The sequence below is a fragment of the Callorhinus ursinus genome, unplaced genomic scaffold (assembly GCF_003265705.2).
Source record: "Callorhinus ursinus isolate GAN/ISIS: 27379988/994484 unplaced genomic scaffold, GSC_fseal_2.0 scaffold30, whole genome shotgun sequence".
Classification (NCBI taxonomy): Eukaryota; Metazoa; Chordata; class Mammalia; order Carnivora; family Otariidae; genus Callorhinus; species Callorhinus ursinus.
The window spans coordinates 18560055-18571997 of NW_027397092.1; the positions used below are offsets into that span (position 1 = coordinate 18560055).

The following is an 11943-nucleotide window of genomic DNA, read 5'->3' on the forward strand; positions in this document are numbered from 1 at the left end:
AACTTTGTTTTTCTTTTTCAAGTTTGTTGTGGCTGTTCTGGGTCCCTTGGCATTTCCATAAAATTTTAGGATTAGCTTGTCAGTTTTTGCAAAGAAGGGACCTGGGATTTTGATTGGGATTGTGTGGATTTTGTACATCAGTTTGTATATCAAAGTTTGGTTGTATCTGGTTCACAAGTAAGTTCATTTAACCATTTCACTGTTCCTATTTAGCTCTTAAAATTGGTATTTTGTACAATTAACAAAATTAATAGTGTTACTTTGAAAAGCATTTAAAATTCTGTATTGAGATCTGCATGTTGATTCTGTTGTGCCAACATCCTCAAGGAAATGAACTAGTAAAAACTCAAATGAAATAGTAGTATCAATAATTACCTTGTATCTGTATTCCTGTGTACTGCATATATTTCAACTGCTGAAACTATTTTTCTTAGCCTCTGATCAGTGACTGGCTCCAGTGAATACATCTGGCATTTTGGCCTGTAAAGGTTATAGTTGCTTCTAGAAAATTGGTTTCTTTGTAGAAATCTTCTGAACTGCAATTGTTCAAACTGAAATCCATCTGGTTACTTTTATTCTTATTCATTCGGCACCATGAGTGAGCATCAATCACTTGAAATTAATGAATTTTCATCTCATTATTGATAATTATAGGTAACATTTACTGAATGTTTTTATTTTCCAGCACTTTGCCGAACTTTTATATGTGGTATGTTATTTAATCTTCACAGCAGTTTCTTTTACAGATAAGAAATGAGGCTTGAATACTTTGCCCACAGCCACAAGAAAATAGTTTGGGAAAAGCTACTATTTAAAAACTACTTAAGAGTAGGTATAGCTTCTCATTAAAAAGCACATCATCAATAATCTGAAATGTTTTTGGCTGTCACAAGCCCTCAGGTACAGGGCTACACCACAGATGTGGTGAAAGAGACATAAGCGAGTGACAAAACTTAGGAAGTTTCTTATATAAAAGAAGGGGGAAGAAAGATACATAAACCTAAGAAAATGAACCTTAAATAAATATGTGACTACCCTGCTTTTTTCTTAGATACTTCTAAAAAAAATTTCTCATTTTTTAACACTTCATTGGTAGTTGGTGCCTGATTATCTGATCTCAAAACTGTATCTATGTTAAACTAAGTCTCGAGTCCACATATTAAATGTCTCTTACTTTTTTCCTTTTTTTTTTTTTAAGATTTTGTTTATTTCAGAGAGAGAGAGAGAACATGGAAGCATGAGCAGTGGGGGAGGGCGTCGGAGGGAAAAGCAGACTCCCCGCTGATCCGAGAGCCAGATGCTGGGGCTCAATCTCAGGACCCTGGGATCAGGACCTGAGCCAAAGGCAGACTCTTGACCGACTGAGCCACCCAGGCTCCCGATCTTTTTTTTTTTCCTAATAAGCAATCTTTTAACATCCTTACATTAGCTTTAGGGATCTGAAGGGCAAGTTCTAAAACTCTAGCTATTAATGTTACAAATAAGAATTATGCAACTTGAGGGGTGCCTCGGTGGCTCAGTTGGTTAAGCGTCTGACTTGGTCTGAGCTTAGGTCTTGATCTCACGGTCATGAGTTCAAGCTCTGTTAGGCTTCACACTGGGTTTGTAGCCTACTTAAAAAGGAAAAAAAATTATTCAGCTTGAAAAAATGTCTATGAAATGTAGCATGTTGTGGTTTCAAATTTTTTTTTCTTAAACCTGTGAAAAATCTCTATAAGCTCACTTGTATTTTGTTAAACATTAGGTTGTTACACCTTTGTGGCCAGATGTATCATACATTCTTGCTCATGCTGAGTTGGTAGTGTACCTTGTCCTTTTGTACTTTTGACTTGTCTGTATTGCCGTGGATATGTGTCAGTGCTTCCTTGATAAGGGAGTTATATGGTAGTAATCTTTGTCTTCAGTTGTCAGTAGGGCACTGATTTGTCTTGTTGGGAACTGTAAGGTTCAGTAATAACGATCATTTTTCATTTTGACCCTGGAGAATTGAACAGTATTGAAAAAACATTGAAAATTTTCATATCTTGGTATCTTTATCCCCTTACTTTTAAAAATCACAAGGTTTTACAAATACAGGTAGAATATAAATAAAATTCATTTATTATGTTTCACTTAAAAATTCAGAGGATTAAGAAAAGTCCTGGAATGAAAAATTAAATCACATTCTTATCAGTAGTATTTTATCTACTTTGTAGACTTTGTTCCTTCTCTTTGACAAATGAGAAGGTGGGAACATGTTGTTGACTTGAATGAGCAGGTGGTGTGGGTTTTGGAACTTTTGATATCACAGAGAGGAATTTCCCCAGTAACATAATGTTTTTACACTCATCAGCACTTACTGTCCTGATAGAAAACGGGTGAAACCAAGGCAGCGAGATACTGGTAGATAGAAGTATAAATACTGTGTCATTCTTAGTTTGGTTTGATGTGTAGTGTTAAACTTCTCAGATATCAGTGTTTTATAAAGTATATACATTAACTTTGTATCATTTCCTGATTTTTAAGCCTAGGGAGTGTTCTTTTCCTTCTTTCCTTCCTTCCTTCCTTTTTTTTTTTGATTAATTTTTGTGAGATTAATAATTGTGAGCAGGGGAGAGGGACAGAGGAAGAGGGAGAGAGAGAACCTTAAGCAGGCTCCAAAGCTCATTGTAGACCCCCCACGTGGGGCCTGATTCCAAGACCCTGAGATTATGACCCAAGCTGAAATCAAGAGTCAGTCACTCAACTGACTGAGCCACCCAGGAGCCCCTAGTTTGTAACTTTAGAAAGCTGTCAACCTAATTAATGTTAATTGAATGGACTACATTAATAGGACATTAATAACATTTTATGCATGTTAATTTCTGTTGGAATATTTGACATGACCTTGTTGAACCTCTGTGACCAGTTAATAAAAATGAATCAATAACCAGGGCATTGTATCTACCCTATAAGTGATTTGATGCTGCTTTAATAATTGACAAGAAGCATGTAAAATAGATTGTAAATGTGTAAAGCATGCATATAAATGAAAAAGTCATAAACCTGAGCAGGTAACATATTTCTGGTAATTTGTTAGTGATTTTAATTAAAATGTAAATTTGGAAGTTACTCATATTTGGTAAAAGGCTGTTTTGTCCTTTTTCTTAGTTCTTAAGTGACTTGTGAAAAACTGATATTTCTATAGGTTCTGCACCCCCCTTAGTGAACCCACCTCTGCCTACCACTTTCCAACCAGGAGCTCCTATTGGGCCCCCTCCAACTGGAGGACCACCTCCAGTGAGGGCACTCACGCCTCAGAAATCATCACATAGAGCTGTGCCCCAGCCCTCATATAATTCAGCTGTCAACCAAGAAGGTAAGCAAGGCAAAACCAAGTCAAATCTAAAGTTTTGACTCAGGGTGGAAGGATGAATATTATTTGAATTCTTTGCATTCAGATAATATTTTTTCCAGAAATTTAGTTGTTCCAGTTAAGGCCTTCAGGAATTCATCCAGTTAAGGCCTTCAGGAATTCAGAGTTTAAAAAAAGCTCCTTAGAATTCTAATACCCTGTATTGGGCCTAGCATTGGGGAACTACTGCTGTTATCTTTTTTTGTTGCTGGGCAGATTTTAACCATCATGGCTCTAAAGTTAGGTGCCTTTTGGCAGAGGAAGGTGAGAGGAGAATTTCTGCTTTAGAACTGTCCTTTTGTTCTGTGTTAGAACTGTCCTTTTAATACATTGGCTCTTTTCCATGGAAGCAGTATTTTGTTTTCTGCTATTATTGTAAATATTAACAAATATTTATCAGCCTAAATAAAAAGTAAACTATGCAAACATTTTGAAGTTGTATATAAACAATATATATATATATATTTTAAGATTTTATTTATTTGACAGAGAGAGAGCGAGAGAGGGAACACAGCATGGGGAGTGGGAAAGGGAGAAGCAGGCTTCCTGCTGAGCGGGGAACCTGATGCGGGGCTCATGACCTGAGCCGAAGGCAGACACTTAACGACCGAGCCACCTAGGCACCCCTAAACAGTAAAATGTTTTAAAGCATTGTCTTCAGATACAACTTTAAAATATAAGTTTATTAGTTTCAACACTATATTTTGTCAAGTAGGAAATTGATTTTAGCAATAACCTTAATGCTGGGTTATGCAGCAAATGCAGCAAATGCAGCAAAATGTGGAAATAGGAAAACAGAGGAGGGAAAAACCGCTGTCCATATCCTACTACTGAATACAATCAATATTATTTTTGTTTTTTCTTCTATCATTTCCCTTTTTTAGTATTACATAAGTAGGGAAAAGAGTGACCCGTGAATATTTTGAAAAGAATGGTGTTAACAATGAGTAACAAAATGGTAATGTCCCACTGTTGGCCACATTATAACTTTGAAAATCAAGCTACAATAAATACTTGCATTTTTAACCAACTAAAAATATGCCCAGTGTTTTTGTTTACTTTCTTGCTGTCTCTCTCTCTGTCAAATAAAGAAAATCTTAAAAAAAATAAAATAAAAACAGTTTTATTAAGGTTTTCTGTATCAACTCATGGTTAAAGTCATGGTGGTCTTGAGAACTGGAAAGAAATTAACTGATTTTATCAACTATTAAACTTACCTATTTGGTGTTAAAATGACTATTAAAGTTAGCACCTTGGTACTTAGAAGCTAAGAGGTTGATGCTATTCACTAATTTTAGTTTCTTCTATACCTGACTTAGAGCTCATAAATAGTAAAGGTACTTAGAAATAGATTTTAATTCATAAGCAGATGTCCCTGGCATTTATCTTTAAATCTTTAAATTGGGGGGAAAACAAGTTAAGATTTTTATTTTATTTTAATAGTTGTTCCCTAGAATAAAGCAATCATTCTGTTAACTTATATCACCTTCAAATTAATTCTAGATTCCACTCTTTTCCTTGTTTTGAAAAAAAAAGTGTTTTTATCCTCATAATTTATTTTCTCTTTAAATAGTACTGATTTAGATGACTTTTTTTTCAATGTGTACTGTTCTTTAGAGGTTTTTAATGCTGCTCTCAACTGCTGAAATCTTTCAGATAGTATGTAATTTTATAAACTGCACAAAGGATTATCTGTTTTAGAAGTTTGTAAAATTATTTAAAACTGTTGTATATTTTGTATATTTAAAAACATGCATTATTTGAAATTTTTATTTCAACATTTGACATTTTACCTGGGCTGTGGGTTAAAGTATTTGGAAAGTTATCTTAAATTTTAGACATTAGCGCTCAAATCTTTCAGAAATTGTAATAATTGTTCTAGTTTATATTGTGATAAACTTCTTTTTTAGGTATTACATCAAATACCAATAATGGATCTAATGTGGTTCACAATAGTTATGATGAAATTGAAGGCGGTGGCTTCTTGGGTGAGATGCTATGAAAGTTTTTTGTGTGTGTGTGTGTGTGTGTGTGTGTGTTTTGTTTTAGTATGTGTTCGTTATAGGAAACAGTGAAGAAAACTTCATAATATTGTCACACAGCAATAACTCATGGTAGCATTTTTTATCTCCATACCTTTAGATTTTTTGTTAGTTTTTTTTTTTCCTTTAATTGGGATCATGGGCTTTATTATTATGTTCTGGCTTATAGAGTATTTTTATGAATTAAATCTATTTAAGTGTATTTAACCAGTTGAACATTAATATGCTTTCATTGACGTTTTGAATTAGAATTTTAGTCTGAATATAAAGTTTAGTAAATGACACAAAAGTAAATTAACCATACAAGCTTATTTTTGTTCATACAAGCTTATTTTTATGTGTTTTTGGTTATAGTCTACATTAACTAGATTTTAATCATTGCTCTTTGTTAGTAGTGTTTGTCTTACGTTGCAAATTTGATAAATGAAAGTATTAAATTACCCAAGGGATTTTAGCGTTATAATTCAATGGATGTATATGTTTATTTAAAGTATTCTGGAATATAAAATAGAACTTAAAAGTTACCTTGTTTCTAGCAACACCACAGCATGCTAACAAGAATCCCACTATGAGTGTTGGGTATTCATATCCCTCCTTACCACCTGGTTATCAGAACACAGCACCACCTAGTACAACTGGAATGCCACCCTCTTCCTTGAATTACTCAAGTGGGCCACAGGGCTTTACTCAGGTAAACTTTTTTTTTTTTTAACCAATTTTCCATCTTTTGATTTAAACTGTGTAGACATAAAAGTTTTAGGAAGGTGTAATGAATACTTTTAACCAATTAAAATAATGAATATTTCATAAGACTCGTTTTATTATATATCCCCAGAACCAAAAAAAATTGACCAGGAAATCTAGATTAGTTTTGTTATTTAGAGAAAAATTAAGTAACCAAGTCCTTATATACTTCTGTTTTCAACTGAAAATATAAAGACTACTTACTTTGAAATTATTTATCTCTAGACTCCCTTAGGTGCTAATCATTTAACTGCGAGCATGAGTGGATTAAGTCTACATCCAGAGGGGCTAAGAGTTATCAATCTTCTTCAAGAAAGAAATATGCTTCCAGCAACACCTTTGCAGCCTTCTGTTCCAAATTTGCATGAAGATATCCAGAAACTCAATTGTAACCCAGAGTAAGGATTCAAATAGCATTTCTTATTCACTATGACATTTTATTCTAGAAGTTTTGGATTTTTTGGGGAACCATGCTATTATGAACAAGCAGTACAAACATTAACTTATGAAAATAGTTTTGCATGCAGGAAAAAGATCTTTGTTAATTGCTTACTTGATATTTGAAATATTCTAACTCAAGAAATAGGGTTTTAACTTCTAGGCTGATGACTGCTCTTAGCAGCTCTAATGGAACTATGACACTCAATATCATTGTGGTGAATACATTTTTTTTAAAGTCCAACATACGGGGATTTGATTCTACATAATCCTTTATTTGCTCTCATTTTAAATTATTTTTCATAACAAACGTAATACTCTTTTGTCCCTTAAAATGGATCATTAGTTTAAATGTATGTGGTGATGACTTTCTGATAAATTGAATTTTGTTATTTTTAGAACCTTCAACAAAACTGATCTTTTCATTAATAAACTTAAGCTTGCATTTGTACATTTGTGTCATCACCTTTTAATTCCATTGTAATCTAAATTTATATAAAGAAAAATAAGGGGCGCCTGGGTGGCTCAGTCGTTAGGCGTCTGCCTTCGGCTCAGGTCATGATCCCAGGGTCCTGGGATCGAGCCCCGTATCGGGCTCCCTGCTCCATGGGAAGCCTGCTTCTCCCTCTCCCACTCCCCCTGCTTGTGTTCCCTCTCTTGCTGTGTCTCTCTCTATCAAATAAATAAAATCCTTAAAAATAAATAAATAAATAAATAAATAAATAAATAAATAAATAAATAAAAAAAATCTTTTAAAAGAAAAGAAAAATAAGTCATTTGTTAGTCTGGGCTGCTTATGCACAAGCCAAGCCAAGAAGAGACTATTTTAGTTATATAATACTGGGTTGTAACTATCCAACCTCTCTTTCTGAATAGGACTTAAATATTTAATGGTATAAAATTTGAGAGGGCCTATTGAAAAGTTTTTGTAATTTCATCCACTGTTAAAATGTGTACCTTTCAAATTTTTTTTTTTTGCTCAAAAATAATCATAGCAACAACTGACACATGATTCTTTTTTTATGATACATGGTTTTTACTTTGTTGTAGGTTATTTAGATGCACACTGACTAGCATTCCTCAGACTCAGGCCTTACTGAATAAAGCCAAACTTCCTTTGGGACTGCTGCTTCATCCTTTCAAAGACCTAGTGGTATGTTTCACTAATGAAAGTAAATGTCTAATGGAAAATTATCTTGGTGATGAGGAATTTTCTACAGTAGTGCAAGAATCACATGTGGAATTTATCTGAGCCATCTTTAGGAATTTGACCATTGACAGGTTCCTTTATTTGTAATTCAGCCATCATTTTTATTACCAAACACTTCAAAATGAGGTAAAATAAGCCAATTTTGAAAAATTCAAGAGATACTGAAAGGAAATAAATAAATGAACCATGCTATTTTAAAAGTTGTAAATTATTTGCCCATTTAAAATACCCAGTCTCAGGGTGCCTGGGTGGCTCAGTTGGTTAAGCAACTGCCTTCGGCTCAGGTCATGATCCTGGAGTCCTGGGATCGAGTCCCACGTTGGGCTCCCTGCTCAGCAGGGAGTCTGCTTCTCCCTCTGACCCTCCCCCCTCTCATTCTCTCTCTCTCTCTCTCATTCTCTCTCTCAAATAAATAAATAAATAAATAAATTTAAATGAATGAATAAATAAATTTAAATAAATAAATAAATAAATAAATAAATAAATAAATAAATAAATAAAATACCCAGTCTCCCAGTTCTGCCATTCTTGGAGTAAATTTGTTGCTTTCGCAGGCTGTTGCTGTTTCCCTCCAGGGAAAAACAAAGAAGCCCTTCCACTTTTGTCATAAGGCTCTGGGACCTTGACATACTCTTGGGAGGATCAGTACATAAGTGAAGTGACTATCCCAAAACAAATTTATATTAAGACTTTAGAACTTCTAGTATGTAGGATAAACTTAAAATAGGAGCATAATTGCAGAGTTTAATTGAATACTTGAATATAATTTACCCTTATTTTATGACTTTTCATGAGAATTTAGTAAGCCTCTTGGGGCGCCTGGGGTGGCTCAGTCGTTAAGCGTCTGCCTTCGGCTCAGGTCATGATCCCAGGGTCCTGGGATCGAGCCCCACATCGGGCTCCCTGCTCCGCGAGAAGCCTGCTTCTCCCTCTCCCACTCCCTCTGCTTGTATTCCCTCTCTGGCTGTGTCTCTCTCTCTCTGTCAAATGAATAAAATCTTAAAAAAAAAAAAAAGAATTTAGTAAGCTCTTAATGTAAAATGAAGAAAATTCCTAATTTACTCAGTCATTTCATTGGCCATTTACCATCCATCTCAAAAATACATTGGATATTTACCATGTTGGTTTTATAATATAAATGTTTAATGAGGAAATAAATACTTTTTAAAAGGCAGGATTTAATGAGAATGTTCATGGAGAAAAATAGTAGTTTTTAAAATCAATACATTTTAGCTATGTAATATTCTTGTGTGACAGTTTGGACACCTTTTTTAACCCTTGGTTTTTTTCTCTAAAATTATAGTATCCCAGAAGTTACTTGAAAGGTATGAATTAGTATTTGGCCTTTAGATGTGATGATCATTGCCTTTAAAAAATTCTGTTTTTTTTTTAGCAATTGCCTGTGGTTACCTCCAGTACAATTGTGAGATGCCGCTCATGCAGGACATACATCAACCCTTTTGTCAGCTTTCTGGATCAAAGGAGATGGAAGTGTAACTTATGTTACCGAGTCAATGATGGTATGTTTTCTTTTTTAAACATTTACAAATTTCAGTTTACGTTGTTGGGAAAGCAGATAATATGAAATTTTAAAAAAAAACCAAAACCCAATACCCTGTCTTACTTACCTATAATCCTTCTACTCAAAGATAGCTTCTGTTAACTTTTTCTACACATTTATACATACATATATGTGTGTGTGTGTGTGTGTATAAATACTTACATACTTTTTGAACAGAAAATGTATTCTTTTTTTTTTTTTAAGATCTTATTTATTTATTTATTTGAGAGAGAGAGAGAGAGAGTGAGAAACAGCATGAGAGGGGAGAGGGTCAGAGGGAAAAGCAGGCTTCCCGCTGAGCCGGGAGCCTGATGCAGGACTCAATCCCAGGACTCTGGGATCATGACCTAAGCCAAAGGCAGTCACTTAACCAACTGAGCCACCCAGGCGCCCAGAAAATGTGGTATTATTCTGATACCACTTTTTTACATTTATTATATTGGGTATATAATAAATGGCATATTTCATGGTATTATTTAAGCCTATAATTTAAGAAATATTTTTATTTAGAAATTGTCCCATGCCTTTTCTCTAGGGTGAAAGATAATAAGTCCACAGAATAGCTGCCATTAGATACATTCATTGCTGTATGAAGGGAGGTGGGCAGTGCTAGAAGATTAGTTGAATGTAGTTTTTTCAGTAATTGAGGAAGAGGAAATCTCTTTCAGAAGTTGCTTACAGTCTGTGTTTAAGGAATATCATCTAACCTAAATAAAATTTTTTAAAAGGGGCGGGGGGGGCGCCTGGGTGGCTCAGTCGTTAGGTGTCTGCCTTCGGCTCAGGTCATGATCCCAGGGTCCTGGGATCGAGCCCTGCATCGGGCTCCCTGCTCCACAGGAAGCCTGCTTCTCCCTCCCCAACTCCCGCTGCTTGTGTTCCCTCTCTCACTGTGCCTCTCTCTGTCAAATAAATAAATAAAATCTTTAAAACAAACAAACAAACAAACAAACCTTATAAGGAATATCATCTAACCAATAACACTTTATTAGGATTAGAGAAGAAAAAGGGTATACTTGATATCCACATTGAAATTTAGGTCTCCAGGATCCCTGGCTAGCTCGGTCGGTGGAGCGTGTGAGTCTTGTTTTTGGGGTAGTGAGTTCAAGCCCCACGTTGGGCGTAGAGCTTACTTAAAAAAATAAATAAATAAATAAAATTAAGAAAAAAGAAAACTGGGTCTCTGTTTGAAAGGAAATTTCATTAAGCATTGGGAAATGGGGAATTTAAGAGCTTTTTAAAAACCATTCTTACGTGGGCGCCTGGGTGGCTCAGTTGGTTGAGCGACTGCCTTCGGCTCAGGTCATGATCCTGGAGTCCCTGGATCGAGTCCCGCATCGGGCTCCCTGCTCAGCAGGGAGTCTGCTTCTCCCTCTGACCCTCCCCCCATCTCATGTGCTTTCTCTCTCATTCTCTCTGTCTCTCAAATAAATAAATAAAATCTTTAAAAAAAAAAAAAAAAACCATTCTTACGTTTTTTAGGAGTAAAGTGAGCATAGAGAAAGAACATAATTTTTACTTTCTAATAAAATTTAGAAAATGTATGTATAGTGTTTGGTATGCCTTTAAAATCTTATATGTGCTTCAGTATGTGAAATAAAGTTATAAATAAAGGTAGAAGTCACTTTAATATGCAGCCCAGACCATTTTATGAACTATGGCTTACTCTTTAACATATGTAGGAATTTGAATTTCTAAACAGTTAATGGGAAGACAGATGCAATGCTAATTTAGAAAATATTCTTTGAGCACTAGTATATTATAAGTATAGTATTGTGAAGTATTTTTACCATGGCTTTGTAGGGTCAGCCAGAGTCTATACATTTTGTGTCAAATGTTAATATTTGTGTACCATTATGAAATTTAAAACAAAATTTAGTGTCACATTTAAGATAATAATTGGTATTTAATGAATTTTTATCATCCTTTCAAGCTGTTTTAGGAAAGCAATTTTAGCAAGAATTAAGACAGAGTATATTAGAAGGTCGGAAGAGAAAAATCACTGTGATTGTGGCTGTAAAAGCAAGACATACTTAGTGCCATTGAGTGTGGGGGAAACGAACTCAAAAACAAAGTATATTTATCCTTTAATATTTAGTCTATGTTGTCTTATCTCTAAATCCTCAAAATAAGAAAACCACTAAATGCAAGATATATCACACTTAATCCTTTCAGTTTTATCATTGTATGTTGTTGACTTATAGTTCCTGAGGAATTCATGTACAACCCTTTGACTAGAGTTTATGGAGAACCTCACAGAAGACCTGAAGTTCAGAATGCTACCATTGAGTTTATGGCTCCTTCAGAATACATGGTAAGGTTTCATTTTTTATGTAGCATATTTATTAAACAATGGGCTTTATTTTATTTTATTTTTTTAAAGATTTTATTTATTTTATAGAGAAAGACACAGCGAGAGAGGGAACACAAGCAGGGGGAGTGGGAGAGGGAGAAGCAGGCTTCCCGCTGAGCAGGGAGCCCGACGTGGGACTCGATCCCAGGACCCTGGGATCATGACCTGAGCCAAAGGCAGCCGATTAACGACTGAGCCACCCAGGCGCCCCTAAACAATGGGCTT

At 34.9% G+C, this 11943-nt stretch overlaps 1 protein-coding gene across 4 annotated transcripts in view; it reads left to right on the forward strand.

The window, feature by feature from the left end:
• Window positions 1-11943, forward strand: part of SEC24A (SEC24 homolog A, COPII coat complex component) — a 68633-nt gene that overhangs the window by 25913 nt on the left and 30777 nt on the right. For 3 of the 4 annotated variants that reach the window (XR_012374155.1, XR_012374156.1, XM_025860869.2), the window contains exons 3-9: window positions 3167-3337; window positions 5284-5361; window positions 5952-6106; window positions 6385-6557; window positions 7648-7750; window positions 9201-9327; window positions 11570-11679. Coding sequence is in view for 2 of the 4 variants with exons in the window: in XM_025860869.2 (XP_025716654.1) it covers window positions 3167-3337; window positions 5284-5361; window positions 5952-6106; window positions 6385-6557; window positions 7648-7750; window positions 9201-9327; window positions 11570-11679 (917 nt within the window). In the remaining 2 variants the exon portion in view is untranslated. The remainder of the gene's footprint in view (window positions 1-3166; window positions 3338-5283; window positions 5362-5951; window positions 6107-6384; window positions 6558-7647; window positions 7751-9200; window positions 9328-11569; window positions 11680-11943) is intronic. The other variant, XM_073878513.1, reaches the window with a different exon arrangement.